This window comes from Archocentrus centrarchus, chromosome 13, assembly GCF_007364275.1.
Source record: "Archocentrus centrarchus isolate MPI-CPG fArcCen1 chromosome 13, fArcCen1, whole genome shotgun sequence".
NCBI lineage: Eukaryota > Metazoa > Chordata > Actinopteri > Cichliformes > Cichlidae > Archocentrus > Archocentrus centrarchus.
Window position 1 is genome coordinate 16,476,898 of NC_044358.1, and position 19,542 is coordinate 16,496,439.

General features: G+C 44.7%; 1 protein-coding gene across 1 annotated transcript in view; it reads left to right on the plus strand.

Moving 5' to 3' along the window:
• Positions 1-19,041, plus strand: part of LOC115790681 (protocadherin-16-like) — a 79,111-nt gene extending 60,070 nt beyond the window's left edge. The window contains exons 4-21 of the mRNA XM_030744561.1: positions 220-451; positions 577-813; positions 913-1,941; positions 2,587-2,774; positions 2,860-2,956; positions 3,708-3,865; positions 5,271-6,117; positions 8,973-9,212; positions 9,643-9,768; positions 9,911-10,120; positions 10,214-11,080; positions 11,168-11,281; positions 11,366-11,577; positions 11,899-12,050; positions 12,603-12,733; positions 13,021-13,307; positions 13,409-13,550; positions 14,074-19,041. Coding sequence (XP_030600421.1) covers positions 220-451; positions 577-813; positions 913-1,941; positions 2,587-2,774; positions 2,860-2,956; positions 3,708-3,865; positions 5,271-6,117; positions 8,973-9,212; positions 9,643-9,768; positions 9,911-10,120; positions 10,214-11,080; positions 11,168-11,281; positions 11,366-11,577; positions 11,899-12,050; positions 12,603-12,733; positions 13,021-13,307; positions 13,409-13,550; positions 14,074-16,664 — 7,860 coding nt within the window. The 3' untranslated portion in view covers positions 16,665-19,041. The remainder of the gene's footprint in view (positions 1-219; positions 452-576; positions 814-912; positions 1,942-2,586; positions 2,775-2,859; positions 2,957-3,707; positions 3,866-5,270; positions 6,118-8,972; positions 9,213-9,642; positions 9,769-9,910; positions 10,121-10,213; positions 11,081-11,167; positions 11,282-11,365; positions 11,578-11,898; positions 12,051-12,602; positions 12,734-13,020; positions 13,308-13,408; positions 13,551-14,073) is intronic.
• The last annotated feature ends 501 nt before the right edge of the window (positions 19,042-19,542 follow it).

The window sequence follows — 19,542 nt, forward strand, 5'->3', positions numbered from 1 at the left end:
TTGCTCTTTCCCAAGGGAAACTATCAATCTGTGTCCCTGCACGAATCTCCTGGGACTATATTTTAGAGGCTACGCCATACATCGAAATTTTAACTGGGTTTACTGCTGGGTTTTACCTCCACCGTTAATGTGGCCTAAATCCTGCTTTCAGGTATGTTTTTACTGTTCATGATTTAATACGTGAAGGTATAACAAAAGAGCTTTTTGTTTCCTCTGCAGGGTGGACTGAGCTCAGTAGCCTATGTCAGGGTGGATCTGGTCGACATTAATGATAACAGACCCGCTTTCTACCCGCTCAGCTATGCTGTTAGTTTGAGCACGCAGAGCACCCCTGGGACATCTGTTGTCAGGGTGACAGCCTATGACCCCGACTCAGGAGAGAACGGGCGAATTACATACAAAACAGTGCCTGGAGGGGCCTCCCCATACTTTACTCTCAACAAAGACACAGGTTGGCATATATGTGTTTTTTCCCCATTCTTGCACTGTACTTTTTATAGAAATAATAACAATTTATGATGTTATTTGGTGTAAAACTTGCCTGTTAATATGTTGTCTTTGACTCCTTTTTTGTAGGCGTGATCTCACTGTCTCGATCCGTCTATGGGAAGGCCAACTCTGTCATTCCAATGGTTATCTCTGCTCAGGACGGTGGTGGTCTGGTTGCCTTAGTGAATGCCAGAGTTAATATTAGTGTGGTGGCGGGGCTAGTGGCACCGCCGGTGTTTGAAAAAAATCAGTACTACTTCACTGTGTCAGAGGATGTCCTGCGTGGGACAGCTGTGGGGATCGTCCAGGCCAACACTAAAACAGGTGGGGACTACAGACGCCTGAATCTGACATCGCACGTGTCAAAAATAAAGTTTTTATTTCACTGACATGTTTTCGTCTTGCACCTTTCTCCCTTGTCAGGCACCTCTAGAGATATTTCCTACACCATCAGCTCTGGAGACCCCGCAGGCTACTTTACAGTTGATCACGACACAGGGGCACTAAGGACCAGTCTTCCCCTGGATCATGAAGCCCAGTCAGCTCTTGATCTGGAGGTGCAGGCCCGCAGCGGCAATCCTCCTGCCTTTGGCCAGACCCGTGTCCATATTACCATTGCAGATGTAAACGATAATCCACCCGTTTTTCTGCCCTCATCCTCAGAGTCTCTGCTGCTGCCGGAGCAAACAGAAATGGGCACGGTGGTGTATCGTGTCCAAGCTGAGGACAGAGACTCAGGAGTCAATGGGCAGCTCTCCTTTGACCTCTCTTCTCCAAGTGGAATCCAGAGGATCTTTAGCATAGAGCGCAGCAGTGGAGAGATTCGATTGGTAGGGAGCCTCTCTTATGAGAATACCCCCCGTTATGACCTCCAGGTTATTGCCAAGGATAGCGGAGTACCCCAACTAAGCGCCACCTTTATGCTCGTGGTCCATGTTCAGGCAGAGAACGACCACGGTCCTCTGTTTGATACCCTCACATACCGTGTGGAGCTAAAAGAAGGAACTCCAATAAGCACTCGCTTTCTGCAAGTCAGAGCTTTGAACAGAGAAAGCCCCACCTCAGGGCACTTCAGTCCTCTGGCATATCACCTGCGCCCAGATGGAGATGCTGCAGGCTTTGGCATTGCTGTAGACAGCGGCTGGCTCTTTGTGAAGAGTGCTCTGGACAGGGAAGTCAAGGACATGTATCTCCTGACGGTGCTAGCCAGTACGGGCCACGGACAGCTAAAGAAGACAGGCAGCGCCACAGTGCGGATTTCAGTGACCGACGAGAACGACAACTCTCCTCGGCTCACGCAGGAAAGGGTCTTCATGGCTGTGAGAGAGAACCTGCCTCCGGGAACAGGCTTCGGTCACGTGCTGGCCACAGATCGCGACAGCGGCCCCAACGGACGCCTCAGTTACCGCTTTCTGCACCCTGACCGCCATTTTCAGATCAACATCCACACAGGTTAACTGAAACGTTTATGCACTGAGATGAGTCAGTCGGACAAGTGTTACAATGTGGCTTATTTGGGTTCATTTAAAAAAGCAGCCAATTAAAATATGAGAATGCTTGAAAATTTGAACTGATCAGCTTCATCACATCAATTTGATTTGCCTGTAAAATTGTATTAAAGATAAGCTGAGCTCAGAGAAGGAGTTCCATTTTACATGAGCCGCATGTCTGTCCACAAACTTGTGGAAAAGCACAATTTAGTCAACTCGCGGAGACATCTCTAAAAGATGAGAGACTGAGATTGCCCCTCTGCACTGTCATAAATTAGTCAGATCATGGTGACAGCACCGTTAAGCGTCCTGCTGAGTTCTAATTGGCCTGCTGAGCCTGTTAGTCCACAGGTGGAGACTCAGGCTCTGATTTGTGATCATCTTCTAGCGGAGATGAGTCTCCAGAGCATCTGCCAACCTTTCAAACACTTTTCTGCATGCGTGAATATGTGTCTGCGTGTGCACGTACGAACATATCTGCACGCTGCTCATGTCTATTACTTATGTGTTGCTGATCAAAGCCTGCTGGCGCTTAAGATTCATCATCATTCCAGTGGACTTGTGCCTGTGCATAAAATCCCTCTCATTTATCTACTTCTGTCCCCAGGTGAGATCAGCACAAGGATGACCCTGGACAGAGAGCAGCAGTCTAGTTACCAGCTGGTGGTGGTGGTGCAAGATGGAGGTTCACCCCCCCGTAGTGCCACAGGCACAGCCTTCATCACTGTACTGGATGACAATGACAATGACCCTGTTTTCATCCACAGTCAGTCAGGGAAAAACATCATCATTCAGGTAACGTCACGAGAACAGAGATGTTGTTAGGCAGAAAGTAAATCGTTGGAGTGATGCAGTGAAAATCTGGTTGTTTAACCCGTAGGTGACAGAAGGTCAGCCTTCTGGTGTTGTACTGGGCACACTGCAAGCCAAAGACCCCGACGAAGGAGAGAATGGCACCATAATATATTCTCTGTCAGGTATAGTACGGACACATCTAAAGAAATATATTTTCCATCAGTCTTTTTATTTTATGCTTTTTGCCTCCGCCGAGGAGGTTATGTTTTTGGCAATGTTTGCATGTGTATCATTCTGTCTGTAAACATGACAGCAATCCATTAACATTTGGCTCACATCCACCGAGGTCCTCAAGGTCACCTTAATGATTTATTAAGCCTCATAACTTAGAAACTATGATTCTTACAAGTGTGGTGTTTATTGTCAACATACAGTATGGAAAGTACTGTATAAAGATTTAAAATGTCAGGCCACATTTGACCTCTGACCTCTCTCTTAAGGTCAGTAGATTGATCTGCAGGTCAAAGTAATAATAAAGTTGCATGGAGTTATTTAAAACTATGTTTCTTACTGCCATTGATTGTATTGACAGCATAGGGAATGATGCATGGGGATAAATAAAGAAAAATAATCCACATAAATAAATAAATAATAAAAAATAATTACACTCAAATTTATGTCAAGTTTATTAAAGTGAGTTTCAACAGGGCCAAAAAAGTACCTTAAAGTACATTTAAAAATATAAACAAAATACAATACTATTCTCTTAAAAGTAAATAATGCTCAGAGAGTGAGCCGCCTTTCAGAGTGCTTCTTGTTCTTGTATGTTTTACGTTGTTGAAAGTGGATTCAGGTTAATGCTTTGGGTTTGTGTGTTAAGGCCTCCTACGCACTTCATCTCAAGTCAGAGTTTGGACTCGCTGTCTCTTCTAGGTCCCAGAGCTGAGCGCTTCTCTTTGAACGCAAACACCGGCGAGCTGCGTTCGTCGTCTCCTCTCAGCCACTCGGAACGAGCCGAGTACACTCTGGCGGTGACAGCCACCGACAGAGGACTGCCCCCTCGCAGCGCCTCCTGCTCCCTCACCGTTCAGGTCAGACTCACTGCAAACACCCACTCTGCTCACCTATTTGATATCAAAGAATAGACTCAGGGCGGTGAGGATCTGCGTCCCTGGGCCCCTCAGACTAGCTGCAGACATATCAGCCTCACTTCTGACAAGGTCCCCTCCCATCCCCTCCCTTTTTCTTCTCCTGTGAATTTTCAAAAGGGAAATTTCTATCTGAAATGGAAAAGTGGATCTGAATCAAATACTCCCAGCTGGCTTGTGATGAGGGCCAGCTGTAGACTTTTCTGATCAAGGTCATACGCAATGACTTCAACACTTTTTTAATACAGTAGTCCTTTTTTTTTTTTTTTTTTTTTTTTTTGCAGGCCTACACACTCAACATAAAACACAGTATTAAAGGTAATTCATGTTAATATTTAATGTAGAACAGAAAAGGACACAATGGAAGAACTCTGGAAGGAACGTGGATTTATGGGTTCCAGGAAAATTGAGCTGCCATATAAACAGCTCCAGTCAGCGCCAGCGCAGTTTTTCCTCTTTTCCAATAACAAGAAATGGAAGTAATAATTATTAGTTAATTGGATTAAACAGTGCAGTGTTGTTCTTGCCTGGTGACGTATTTGTGTAATTTCCTTTAATCATCTTTTCTGAAAGATTATTTAATTCAGTCAGTGATAGGACAGGCATATTCCAATTTATTTTTGGAACACTTCTTTTCCATCTAATGTGGAACCAATTTACAGCTTGTCAGCAAGCACAGCATCTTTTTTTTTTTTGAGTGCCTACTTAGTGTGGGAATTGTGCTGTGGGATACACCGCCGAGTATCTAGATTGGCCAATCAGGTTACAAAACACAGTCTGTAATTTTGATGAAAGATTCATCAGTACAGCCGCTCCGTGTTCCTTTACCTTTTTACGGCTGCTGAAATTTTTACGGTACATGCATGTATCAAAGGGAAAAACATGTTTTATTGAAACAATGTGTCAGAAGAGAAGTAATAAGATTGTAGTCTTTGAAGACACTCGAACTGCTCGTCAAGAGGAGTGTAAGACTATATACAGCACCAGAATACGCCTCAGTGCTAAAGTCAGAGCCTCTCACCATTTCCTTTTCTGATTGCGTTACTTTTATCATCTATTATTTTTCTTGGCAGCCAAACGAATGTCAGATTAATCTTAGCTGCCACGTTACTGAAGCCCATAAAAGCCTTTTGTAAAGGGGTTTCATTTATTCCCTGTGAACACGTACGACGCAAGTGAGCGGAGTGGAAGAAATCTGTTTTCACTTTGCCGAAAATCCATAAAATATTTTCATTCTGTATTGAGAATTGCAAACTTAAGTCGCCACCGGGCATTTGAGTGAAGCATTAGATCTGCTGCCATGTTGCTGTGCCGTAAAATATAAATGCAATGTGTTGCTTTAATGCAGGTTATCAGCATTAACAGACCTGCTACCAAGAAGAATTCACTCTCCATATCTTTCAACTCCGTGGAGGAGGCCAAGCCCGGATCTGTCATTGGCTCAGTCCGTCTCCACGACAGAGGGATCTTAGAGGAGGACCAGGTGACCTACACAGTGGTGGGGGGAACGGACCAAGATGGGACATTTGTTGTGGATCGTCTGACTGGAGACGTTTACTTGGCTCGTCCTCTTGACTATGAACGAGACTCGCGCTACAACCTGCAAATTGAAGTGGATGACTTCTCTAAGGCCCCTCCGAGCAGCACCCTTGTCCACCTGGACATTGACGTAGAGGACAGCAATGACCACACTCCTCAGTTCCCAGAGGACCCCATCACCATTGTCATCTCTGAAAGCATGGAGGCTGGCTCTTCTGTTTATACCTTCCAGGCCACAGATAAGGATGGCAGTGGGTCCAACAGCAAACTGGTGTATTCCATACTACAACAGTGGCCAAATACCCCTGGTCTACTAACCCTCGACCCCTCAACTGGGGTTCTCTCCTTGGACCGGAAGCTGGACTATGAGGTCACCCCAAACTTGATCCTGGTTGTAAAAGCTACAGATTCAGCTCCTGATGCCAGCCAGAGGCGCTGGGGTTCTGTCACGGCGAGGGTGTACGTGACCGATGAGAATGACAATCCACCAGTGTTGATATCGCCAACAGCTGTCAGTGTGATGGAGGACCAGCCAGTGGGCTTTGTAGTGCTGTATGTCATGGCCAGAGACGCAGATCAAGGGGAGAATGGTAGAGTGACCTACAGGATTCAATCAGGCAACACAGCGGGGACATTCAGGCTCAACCCTAATACTGGTAAGTGCAGCCCAGAGCCAGTGTAGGCACTTACACGCTCTTTATGCTGCTAACGCCCAAAACTCATTGAATATACTTGAATTTATTCTGATTTTACTTTGTAATAACACAAGCACAGTAAAGATCTTGACATATCTGCACCCAGCTGTCACTGCCTACCTATGAGGGCTTGTTGTGCATGTCATGTGTGTTGTCATGTTGGTCAGTTGTAGAGAAATGAATGAACAAAACATTTTGTTACCACTTTTTTTTTAGTTTATATTAAGGAGACTGCATGTTTTTTCCATTTGACTCCTTATAATTTCATAATTTACCTCTGCGGCAGACCGACAGCGTGACCAGGTGTACCTCACCTTTCGCCCAGTGATAGCTGGGATAGACTCCAACGCCCCAGGAACCATTAAGTTACTGATCATAACCACTCTGTGGGATATACGTTATTTCAAAGATGATATAATTCAAGATTTTGCATATAACCTCATGTTATAAATGGTCTGGTCATAATATTGCATCGGTCAGGCATATGAGGGATCCATTTGGACAAAAATTATAATATTTTTAAAAATTTCCTGCCTGATTTGGACTTTTCGGAAAATTTTTCCTTGTTCTGTGACAGCATCTCTTTGCATCTGGCATATTTGCTGTATCTGGTTCTGGGAAGCAGGGAGTTATTCATATACATTACAGATACAACACATGTTTACATTTTTAGCACAAACATGTTTGAAGATTATAACGAGGACGTGTTTTCAGATCTCTTATTTTAAGTTGTTTACTTATTTTCCCCGTCTTTCTGCTAATTATTACACTAAAACTTTCAGCTTCAGCTCCTCAGCTCTCGCTTGATTTTTTCTGCACTGTGAGGCATTTATAAACTAAAGTGTGTCGTGGAAATCTTTTGCTGAAGCTGAAATATTTTCAGTTTAACTCGACAAGCAAATCTGCATCTGAATCTCCTAAACTTCATTTTGCATTGCATATATGCTCACTTCTCTATGCACTTGCACACGAACCCCCCACCACAGCATTCGCCCAACCTTCCTTTCTATAAACACACACACAAACTGTTTTAATAATCTGCTTACTTCTTAGGTCAGCCCAATTCTTGCTTCACCTTTCATGACTTATTTCTCTCAGTTGGAGGCCAGACAGACCAGCTTGCCAAATATCAAACACACACACACACACACAGAAGAATGTGCAAGTACACACGCACTCACGCACACACAACAACCCATCATCTGTTATTGTGGATCTATTCCCATGAAAGACCAAAGAACCTCCTGCTCAGGCTTCTGGGAACCATTAGAGAAGGGATCAGTTACGCGTGTTTATGTGTGCGCACGTGTGTATGTGTGTGCGCGCGCGCAGGCATGCGCATGTGTGCTTGCATTAGACTGTCACTTAGTCGACGCTGACCTTGGGCTATTTGGTTCTCTGGGCTTTGTTGTGGTGTTTGAGACACGTGTCAACATTTGCTCCGCCCTCGCCTTCAAGTCGCCAACCAGGATGCCTCCCGGAGCAGCTCGGGGATGGAAACATTCAGCGTCTGTCATGCGTGTCACTTCTGCTTCAGCCTTGTTCGTGCGCTCATCTTGAAGTATTTTTCACGCGCGCTGGTTATTTGTTAGAATAGTGACAAGTTAATCCTTTGAGCACCTGGCTTGCTCCTGTTTCGGGGTCAGCGACCAAAGGCCTGCCACAGCTCTGGACAATATGTTTTCATTACTTTGGCGTCACAGCTGACCACAATAGAGAGAACTATCAGGCTATTATTATGAATCTGTAAAGTCACAGTGTGAGACACATTCTCATCACTCAGTGTCAGAATGGAGGTCATTAATTTTCCTTTCGAGAAGTGGGGAGAGTGCACTGGTGATACGGGGGATTTCTTCTCTGCAAAAGACAACACCATTCAGGGATTAGCACATCAAATTTTGATAAATGACTTTGCCGTATCAAATAAAAAAAGATGTGTTTGTTGTCTGAGCAACCACAGCTTGCACATAAATTGCAGTCCACAGTGTTGAAGCCACAACCCCCCCCCCCTTCCCACACACACACACACACACACACACACACACACACACACACGCTCAGAAAACGGCAAAAATGAAAACTTTCCCCCAGTTTCCTCCCATTTTCTTTTCTGCTCATGTGTTATCAGTGACCGGGGATGCAGTAGGATCACAGAGGAATCAAATTTAGGTGAAAAATTCCAGCCTGTAACTTTTACCAGATTAAAAGCTTAGGGGCAAGTTATCTCAGTCCTAGCAAGGCACAAAGTGAAAAACAAACACACACAAAGAAGTTAAAAGGGAAAACAGCCCCGGCCCTCTCCTTCTTTAACAGTTGCGTTTCATTTTAAAGCATGAAATTGAAATTGAAGCAGTGCAAGTTCTACCCTCTCAGGGCAGGATAATGAAAAGGATAGGGTGCCTCTAATTCCTGCGGAGCACGGCAGGCCTGGCTGTTGCGTGTCTAGAGTGTGTGTTTACTGCTTCTCTCTCGATGGCTGCGGCATTCTGCAGTGGAAAATCTCGTAAACTGCGGCCAGACCGTTTGGGCTGTTACAGCAGTGGTGGTGGTAGCGCTCAGGTAGGCAAAGCTGTGTGTGTGTGTGTGTGTGTGTGTGTGGAGGAGATTAGCACTGATTTGGTCCTCACACGGCAAGTTTTCACACTTGATTTTTAAATAACTTGACTACACACAATCATGGCGAGCGGTATATTTTATTGCCTTTGATGACATACTTTCATACCGTAGTTTTGTAACTCTGTTTATCGGGCTATAATAAAGTACACACAGAGAGGAAATCTCTGCTCAGATTTCTCCCTTCATTCATCTCTCTACAGGCTCTCTGTCTATTTTCAAACCTCTGGACCGTGAGGAGCAGGACATCTTTAACCTCACAGTAATCGCTGAGGATCATGGGATACCCCAACACTCATCAATCCAGCTGCTGTGTGTCCATGTGATTGATGTTAATGATGAGGTGCCTTGGTTTGAGCAGAGCCAGTATGAAGCACAGATCTCTGAGAACCAGCCTCCGGGAACCAGTGTGCTGACAGTGTCTGCCTCTGATCTGGACCAAGGTCTGATATACAATGTGGAGAGATTTGATCCATCATGTCATACTTGTGCCGCCTTTAATTCTTCTTAGCGGTCACTGTGTGTTCACTTTAGCGATATTAACAGTTGTTTTTAATTGAAGACCACATGGGGAGGTGGGGGGATGATGCATTCTCCTGTACTTAGTCAGAAGCACATAAAACAGAAGGATTATAAACTTTCTCCTCAAAAGCAATTAGTGAAGTAAACAGGTGAGCTTGCCAGGCTGCTTTCTCGTAGCACGCGATCTGGCACCCAGACACCTGAGGGAGGGCTCCCACTGCCAAACGCTTATACAGCAAAAGTCGTGACAAACAAACAAGTATACAAGCTTTCAGAAGGGAATTTGAAACTTGTTGTAAATGCATTTTATAACTCTCTGATTATTTTAAAACCATGTATGTTTCTCTATAGGAACCAATGGCCAGGTGACGTATGATGGTATCTCACAGGAGGGTTTCAGCATCAACCCAGTCACAGGTGTGATTATGACTACCAAGTCTCTGGACAGGGAGCTTCAGGAATACTACACTGTCACAGGTACTGCCATCATACAGATAAAACATGACTGCTGTGATACATAATGAGAAGACTTGTTTCTGATATTCAAATGTTACTGTGTAGTATTCATCATGCATTATTACAGTTAATACTAGTGTGTGCTTTGTTTACGTTTTGGCAGTTTCTGCAAAAGATGGAGGCCTTCCACCAAACTATGCTAAAGCAACTGTGAGGATCAAGGTGATCGATGTTAATGACAACGCCCCCGTCTTTGGACGTCTTTACTACAGCATAGAGGTGCCTGAAAACTTGGAAGCACTACCTCTGTTCACCCTTAGAGCCACTGACCCAGATGCAGGAGACAACAGGAGGATAAGCTACAAAATTACAGGTGAGAACTTCTTTTGATTTGGTGTTTAAATGATCAGCAGAACTGCCACTCTTTTACATGTTTTCAAGCCATTTGCGACTGCTCTGCTTGCAGCTGGAGATCCATCTGGAGACTTCCGCTTGGACGGCCAGTCCGGTGTACTGTCCACCTCGCGGCCTCTCGATCGGGAGAAGAGGCCTGGGTACAGTTTAACAGTGATAGCTCAGGACCAGGGTCACCCCTCCTTAAGCAGCACTGCTACCGTAGAGGTGATAGTCCTGGACATCAATGATCACAGCCCCCAGTTTCAGAGCAGTAGCTACACAGCTGAAATTTTGGAAGACGTTCCCATTGGCTCACTCGTCCTGGAAGTGAAAGCCATTGATTTGGACCATGGTCCCAACAGCCAAGTGCTGTACTTTCTGAGCCATGGCTCCCAGAGCATGTTCATGATAGACCAAAGCACAGGTCGCATTATCACAGCATCCCCCCTAGATAGAGAGAGATCCGCTTCCTACACCTTTGAGGTGTGCGCCACTGACTCTTCCCCTGCAAACCCACGTAACTCCACTGCTCAGGTGACTATCTATATTCAGGATGTGAACGACAATGCACCGTTCTTCATTCAGGACCCGCTTATTGTGAATATCTCTGCCAGTAGTGTCTCTAGCCGCCGAGTCTTGGCCACTATGAGAGCGGAGGACAAAGACTTTGGAGCTAATGGCTCCGTTTTTTATCGTTTCGCCAACCCCGTGAGGGGCTTCACGATTAACTCTCTGACAGGAGAAATCCAGGCCACAGAGAAGCTGCAGACCATGACCCAAAGCCAGCGGACCTTAATCGTTCAGGCCATGGACCAAGGGAACCCAGCGCAATCTTCCCTGGGAGTGGTTATCATTTACATAAAGGAGCAGAGCTACAATGGGATTCGTTTCTCTCGCATGGCAAGAGATGTCAGTCTGCAAGAGAACGCTGCTAAAGGTCGAAGTGATTTTAAAATCTTCACTTCAGAATGTGTGAACTTAAATAAATGAAATGTATCAACATAGTGTGTTTTCCATCTTTTAGGCACAGTCGTAACGCAGGCTCAGGCCCAGTACCCAGATGGCTCTAAAAGTGGAATCACCTACAGCATATTCAGTGGAAATAAAATACAGTCTTTTGGAATAAACACCATTACTGGTGAGTGTACAGATTGCGGTACACACTGCAAGGCTGTATTTTTGAAACCTAGAAAATGACTCCTTGCTATTTTTTGTGAATTAGGTGAAATATGGGTTCAGAAATCTGAAGGGCTGGACTTTGAGGAGACCCCAAAACTCCGCCTTGTGGTGAAAGCCGAGACGGCATCCTCTAGCTCCTACATGGCCGTCAACTTAATCCTGCAGGATGTAAATGACAACTTGCCACGCTTCCAACTCCAGAACTATGTAGCCTACATCAGGGAGGCACAGGGCTACGATTTTCCCATTATCCAGGTGCAGTAGCTCCCCCCTCCATGTTTATTATGCTTGGCTGTTGTTTAAGTGTGAAGTTGCAGAATAAAAACTGTCAAGCATCAGAAAACTGGATCGGCTCAGTACTGCAGGGAAATGGCTGTTCAGTTTCATGTGTTCTCAGTGTCACAGAAGAATTTACTCTATAATCATTTGTGCCATAAAGCCAGGTCCATATAACCCATTTTTTATGAACTATTGACTTCCAAGTCCAATATTGCTCACTAGTTCAAGTTACACTAAAATAGCTGTTGCAAATGTTTCTATATTTTTGTTTCCAAAATGGGGTGTTATTTCCCTCAGGTTGCTGCAGATGACCGGGACCAGGGTCAAAATGGTCAGGTGACCTACTCTATCAGATCATCATCCATGAGTGGCTTGTTTAAGATAGACCCACTGACTGGCAGTATTACCACCGCAGCCATAATGGACAGAGAAATCTGGACCCAAACGAAGTGAGTCTCATTTTTATTTTATTTGTTTGCAGTCACATCCTGACATCAGCGATTCAGCGTGCATTTATGGTCTGTTGAAACGTGCACTCCCTCTTATCCTTGTTTTAATCGTTTAACTTATTTTATGTGCATATTTTCAGTTAAAGTATCCAAGATTTTGTCTTCCTACTGCAGGCTTGACTGAAATTAAGGACGGCCACTCAGAGAAAAAAAAAAAAAGAGAAAAGCAGAATTAAGCCTGTGATTGTGCATCAGAGGCTTTCAACATTATAAGAAAGTCATGTTTCCCCTGCCGATAATTTTAAACATATTGTTTTATTAATGTTTAAAATGACTTTCAGCCACTTTTCAGTGCTGTAAAACACACACACACACACACACACACACACACACACACACACACACACACACACACACACACACACACACACACACACACACACACACACATCCAGTCAAAAACAGGCTCTTCTTGGTTGGGGATGAAGAATTGCGCAACCGGGTTCAGAAAGTTTAAAAGTTAAAAAGCTGACTTTAATTTTGTCGCTCCAGGCTTGTTGTTACGGCAACAGACCGGGGAACCCCGCGGCTCGCTGGCTCTGCCACCCTCACTGTGATCATCATCGACCTCAATGACAACAGTCCCATGATTCCTCTGCCTCAGAAGATTCAAGTGCCTGAGGGTAAGCCAGCTTCACAGTGGAAGTTAGTCCAGTGATCTTATCATAAAGCCTCACATCACACTCCCTGGCAGCTCACTCAGCGGGGCTCAGTGAGAAAAGTCTGACCCTTTGATGAAACAAGCTGCAGCCAAGTTCCTCCTCCGTTCATTTCCTGTCTATAAGGTCAAGGCTTTCCAGGACCGGATATTTCTTCATAAAGTTTTTCTATTTTTTTTTCTTAACCCAAGACCCTCTATGTTTCATTTAAGTTGCAGCTAAGTGTCTTTTCTTTGTCTTCACATATACAGACACGCTCATCGGCACGATAATCACCCAAGTGACAGGAAACGATGTCGACTCGGGGCCAGCCCTCTCCTACACGTTACACCTGGATGCAAGCAGCCAAGGCATGTTTGGAATTCACCGTTATGGAGGAGGAGTGTCTCTGACCGGCCCGCTGGACTACGAGGAAAGGACATGGTACACGCTGACAGTCCGATCCTCTGACTCTAAACATCAAAGCGAGGCCAACCTCACTGTGCTGGTGGATGATGTGAATGATAATTCCCCCACCTTCACTCAGGACTTGTATCAGGTACTGCCTGTGACACCCGCGCATTTCACCACAGTATTTGTTGAAGTCTTTAAGCATCTATAATGGAGATGAATATGTTTATATCATGCGTTGCTTATCAGGTGACTGTATCAGAGCACCTCCCAGCAGGCAGTGTGGTCGTCACAGTAACAGCCACCGACTGTGACTCGGGGGATAACGGGAAGATTACTTACAGAGTCGTGTCGTCAACTAAAGGTGCCTTCTACATTGACCCGATCAATGGTATGTTTACTCTCTGCACATTTATAGTTGTTTGTAACTATAGTCTAACCAGAGTTTAAGAGCCCCTTAATTACACTTCATTAAAAAGCTTATTCCCTACAGAGGCTCTCCTTGGATGCTCATTTGGGGTTTGGACATATTTGCAATAAGCACTGCAAAATATTTAATCATTTTGGTCATTATAAGTAATTGAAAATGAGATTTAATGTTATTTGCCTCAGATGTTGGGTTTCAGATCGCATCTAAAAATAAGTGCGTTATAAAAAGAGGGCCGTTTTTTTTTTTGCCTCTAGCTTTGCTGTCTCTAGTTCTCAAATGGGTTCCATTTGCCTGAAATAATGTTCCCTCAAACAGCGTGTACCCAAACATGCCACAGTGTTTACAAAATGTAATTGTAATTTACTTTTTTACTTAAGGTATTCATCACTGTGTAACCAGCACTGATGTGTAATATGATGGGCTGTGGAAGAAAACCTAAAATGAAGTTGCTCTTTTTATGACGGTACTCTTTGCTTCTTCACAGGTACTCTGTTCTGCAAGCAAAAAACTGACTTCGATGTTGAGAATCCCTCCGTTCTCGTGGTGATTGAGGCACGAGACCAGGGTACTCCACCCCTTTCATCCATGGCCACCGTCCATGTGCAAGTGTCTGATATAAATGACAACGCGCCCATCTTCCACCAGTCAGAGTACAGAGCCACTGTGTCTGAAGATGGGCTTCCTGGATCGACTGTTCTGACATTAGAAGCTGTGGATGGAGACCTGTTACGGGATAACTGTGGTTTTGACTTTGCCATCGCCAGTGGCAACTCGGGTAATGCCTTCCAGATTGAGAGCAGCGTACGTTTCTTGGAGGGGCGGGGCTTCCAGACAGTTGGCAGCCTAATCCTGGTGGAGAAGCTGGACTTCGAAGCGGTGCCAAGTTATAACCTGACGGTTGTGGTATCGGATCGTGGAATCCCTCAGCGTAGCTCCAGCGTTCCGATCATTATCACTGTTACGGATGCCAATGACAACCCTCCAGCTTTTAGCCGAACAGAGTACAGCGTGGTTCTGAGTGAGGGTACTGCAGCGGGGACCGAGATCCTGCATTTATCTGCCACAGATCCAGATTCTGCTCCGAACAGTGAGGTCCAGTACTCTATAAGCTCGGGAGATGAGACAGATCTTTTCCATGTAGACCAATGGACTGGAGCGTTGAGGCTGCAGAGACCGCTGAATAGCGAGGCACGGTTGTCCCATTTGATTGTTGTCCAGGCTACTGATGGTCAGGGGCATTACGCTTTGGTCCCTGTCAGCATAGAAGTGAAGGACATCAATGATAACCGGCCCTTCTTCCCCCTCAATCTAGTAACTGCAAGCATCAGGGAAAACCAGCCCCAGAACGCCTTAGTTACCATGCTGCATGCGATCGACCACGACAGGGGGGTTTTTGGGCAGCTAAGGTACTACATGTTAGAGTCCTTGAAAGAAGGCAGAGAGGGATTCTTCATCAATCAAACTTCAGGCGAAATACGAACTCGCTCTTCTTTTGACTTTGAGAAGATAAACTCCTTCCATTTTGTGGCCGTGGCCGTGGATGCGGGCAACTATTCTGCTACTGTAACAGTGAAGGTTTATGTTATGGGGGAGGACGAATATGATCCCGTTTTCACCTCCTCACAGTTCTTATTCGAAGTGCCTGAGGGAGCAAAGAAAGGTCAGATCATTGGCAAAGTACAAGCCAGAGATGAGGACGGAGGTGTGGATGGTATTGTACTCTACTCCTTAGCAGACCACTCACCTTATTTTGAAGTCAATAAATCAACTGGGGAAATCTCTTTGAAGATGGACAGCTATGGTAGACACGCGAGTCGCTCTAAAAGAGAGGTACGTGTGATGACACTGGATGTGACCGCTCACAGCCCTCTGGAGACGTCTCGCACATCAGTGGCCAAAGTTACTGTAGATGTTACCCATACGTCTTTTGGTCTCACCACAGATGTGAACATGCTGCTTGTCAGTGTCATTGCAGTTTCGCTTGGGATCATAGTGATACTAATAACAATTGCCGTGGCACTATTTTTTGTTAAATTAAGACGTCGGAAGAAGGAGCAGAAGACGCACGAACGAGCGCCAATGTCAGGGACCCTGCTGCACAAGTTTGAGGAAACAAAGTTAGCAGCCAATGAAATGATTTACCATCAGGCCCTTCCTGGATACGCAACCGATCAGAGAGGCACTAGCGGGGGTCCGTATACTCGCGGTGGATCCCTGGATCCCTCTCACTCCAGTGGCCGTGGCTCAGCGGAGGCAGAGGCAGCAGAGGATGATGAAATCAGAATGATAAATGAATATCCTCGAGTGTCAAGTATCTCCTCTTCGATGCAAGAGCGCATCTCTGCCCGAGGCCCAGACTCTGGAATCCAGCAGGATGCTGATCAGCTATCGGACGTGTCTTGTGAGCCCTCTATAGATTGGTTCAAAGGGAAGAAAGTGGGCAGTGTGAATAGTACTTTGTTAGCTGGCCAGGTGCCAATCTACAGGGACGAAGGGGGCGGATATGTAGGCGTGGGACGAGGACTCAGCATCTCCCGCCCTAAAGACTATACTTTCCCCGAGGATGGAAAGCCCTCGGCAGATGGCTCCCTCACAGCCATCGTGGCCAGTGATGAGGAGCTGAGGGGCAGCTATAACTGGGACTACCTACTGAACTGGTGTCCCCAGTTCCAACCTTTAGCTAATGTTTTTACTGAAATAGCACGTTTAAAAGATGAGACTGCTCCTCCTCATCCTCGCAAGTCATTTCATCACAAAGCAAAAGCAGAGTCAAGAATTGACCCCCCACCGCTCATAACCTCTGTGGCCCACCCTGGGGCCAAAACTGTACCTCCAAAGCCCGCCATAGGGAGGACATTCCCAAACCTGGCTTCCTTTCGAAGATCGCCCATCAGCGCCGAAGGATCCATCTCCTCTGTCGCAATGTCTCCAAGTTTCTCCCCGTCTCTCTCGCCACTGGCAGCACGTTCTCCTGCAATTACACCCTTCAGTGTCTCACAGGGCCCCTCTGCCTCTGTGATCAGCACAACTGAACATAATTTGGAACACAGTGAAGAGGCAGAGCTGAGGATTTAAATTCTAAAGGATGAATTGAGCTGAATAACTGCTGTTCTAATCTTGTTCTACTGTATGACCACAGGGGCTGTGACCTGAAATGAGTCAGTGCTATTCTCTTTTCTGTTTTCTTTCTCAAGAGAAGTACACAACGTTACATTAAGAAGTCCAAATCGCTGCAGCTGTGGTGCTTTCTCATGAAAAACTACATCACTAACAGGCCAAAAAGGACTATGCCTTTTGTGTGAGTGTGTGTCGGTTTGTGTGCGTGCGCGCGTGCATGTGTCTATTAAAGAAACATTCTTTTGTTGATCAGTGTTAATTTGCACATTCGAATGGAGATCCATAAATGATGTCAATATTTTGTACAAAAGCATTGTCTATATATTTTTATACGTGTGTGGTTTCTGACAAAAATGGCATTAAGGTGTCAAAGGGTTGTGAAAACCTCAATACATTTCTACATTTGTATATTTGTAGCTTGTACTGTATACTTGTTTGTACTGTAAGCTTTGTGGCGTCTCTTGTAACTCTTAACTTTGTGGTTTTAAGTGAAGCTCACCATTAATTCTTCATGAAGTGGATTTTTGAAAGAGATAATTGTAAATATTTATAGAAGAAGAAGAAGAAACAACCTTGCTTGAACAAATGAAAGATCAGTCAGAATAGAGTATTGTGTGATCAGATTCAGTGTTTGATCTTCCATCAAAGGTAACAATGAATGTGAAACGCTGAAAAAGTTCTCTTAGTCCTTCACACGGACCCGATCACATTCTGCAAAACAGAACTTGACATTCGATGATCCTGTTCTTCAGGCACATGGCTTTAATTTCTCACAACAAGCCTTACTGCTTTTTTTTTTTTTGCATTGTGATATGAAAAAAAAAAAGAAAAGGGAACACCGAGCAGCTATTTGGTAAAGTTTGCCTTATCTGCAGCCTAATCTTTCCACAGAATGTAAGCTGTTTATCTACGTAACTAATGTTCCTCAGTGAAATGTTTAATAAAACAAAAACACTTAAAAATGTAAATTAGTGTTATCATAACACTGAAATTTTGCAGCAGTTTTTTTTTTTTTCTGTCCAGATCATTTTTTGCTCTACAAATTTATTGACAAACCGAATTTATGTTATTTGGAACTTTTTTGTCAGCCGGAAAAGAGTGGAGTTCCCACTCCGGCTCAGGGACGAGTTGCTGCCCCAGGTGGAGGAGTTCAAGTATCTTGGTGTCTTATTCATGAGAAGCGAATGGGAGATTGACAGATGGACCGGGCAGCGTCTGCAGTGATGCTGACGCTGCCGGTCTGTCGTGGTGAAGAGGGAGCTGAGCATAAAAGCAAAGCTGTCAATTTACTGGTCGATCTACGTTCCTACCCTCACCTGTGGTCACGAGCTTTGGGTAGTGACCGAAAGAATGAGATCATGAATACAAGCAGCAGAAATTAGCTTCCTCCGAAGGGTGGCTGCCCTCTCCCTCAGAGATAGGGTGACGAGTGCAGCTATTCGGGAGGGGCTCAGAGTAGAGCTGCTGCTTCTCCATATCGAAAAGGAGCCAGTTGACTAGGACGCCTCCTGGACACCTCTTGGGCGAGGTGTTCCGGGAATGTCACCCAAGAGGGGCAGACCCAGGACACGCTGGAGAGATTATATCTCTTGGCTGGCCTGGGAGCGCCTTTGGGTCCCCCTGGATGAGTTGGAGGAAGAGGCCGGGGAGAGGGAGGCTTCGGCTTCTCTGCTTAGGCTGCTGCCCCCGCAACCCGGCCCCGGATAAGAAGAAGAAAATGGATGGATGGATTTTTGTCAGCTCTTTTTATCATCAGTGTACACAACATTTATGTGACTAAAAACCGATACCAATAAGTGTTACATTTGATATGAGAGAAGTACAAAAAAATCTACATTTCTGAATGTTTAAATGCCACCAGAGAATGTCTCACATCATGCTTTTACACAGCTGCCTATGACATGAAGTGTTCATCAATATAATTGCGTTTTGGGCAAGAAAATAAAATGTGTCAGTTTGCGTTAGTAACCAGATAATGTCCTTGCCTAATCTCCATTTTTAGACTCTATAAGATTATCTAACATTATGCAGTATCTTTATGTATCTATTAGGCAGATTTCAGAAGCTGCAAGGATTAGTATGTTTTATTTAGAAGAAAACTATTGGCCAAATATACGTGAACACTACCTGTTAAATAAAAAAAGAAGTACCCTGTTGTTTGTATTGTTATGTATTCATCAGTGTTACCTGCGCCTTGACTTTGTGTTTGTCCAAACTGTGCGTACCGCGGTATCACTGCGAGGAAATTCCTCCTCATGTTCACACATATCATTCGAGGCTCATCCAGAGAAATGTTTCAAGTAAAAAGTGCCTGATTAAAGTACTTGTGATCATATTGTTGTCTCTGTGTTGTCTCAGCTCAGAATGACTCTAATGTATTAGGATAAGCGGATGAAGATGGATGGATATAATCTGCAGTCAGACCATAGATGTATTTATACTTTGATTTGGGACTGCATTCAATAAAATAAAAATATTCCCAATAAGAAATAAGAGATTTGATTTAATGATGGCCATTAAGTGTAATTTCAAACTTGACAGGCATATGTGATGTAACACAATTGCAATACCATAACAACTTATTTGAAATATTGGCTTTGCAGATGCCTTCATTTCTACTGATAGCAGGCCTAAAAGAAAAATGTGCACTGTTTTGTGAAAATATCTCCTTCAGGTTTTGGATCTCAGAAGTCATTCATCGTGTTGATACGAGTGTGATAAATGTACCAAACTCAGAGTTTTGTCCTTAGGTGTACGATATCCTCACAGTACCTTTCTCCATTACTGTGTCTTTGTTCTATTTCAGCTAATTGCCCCTCTTTTCTATTCCCAAGAA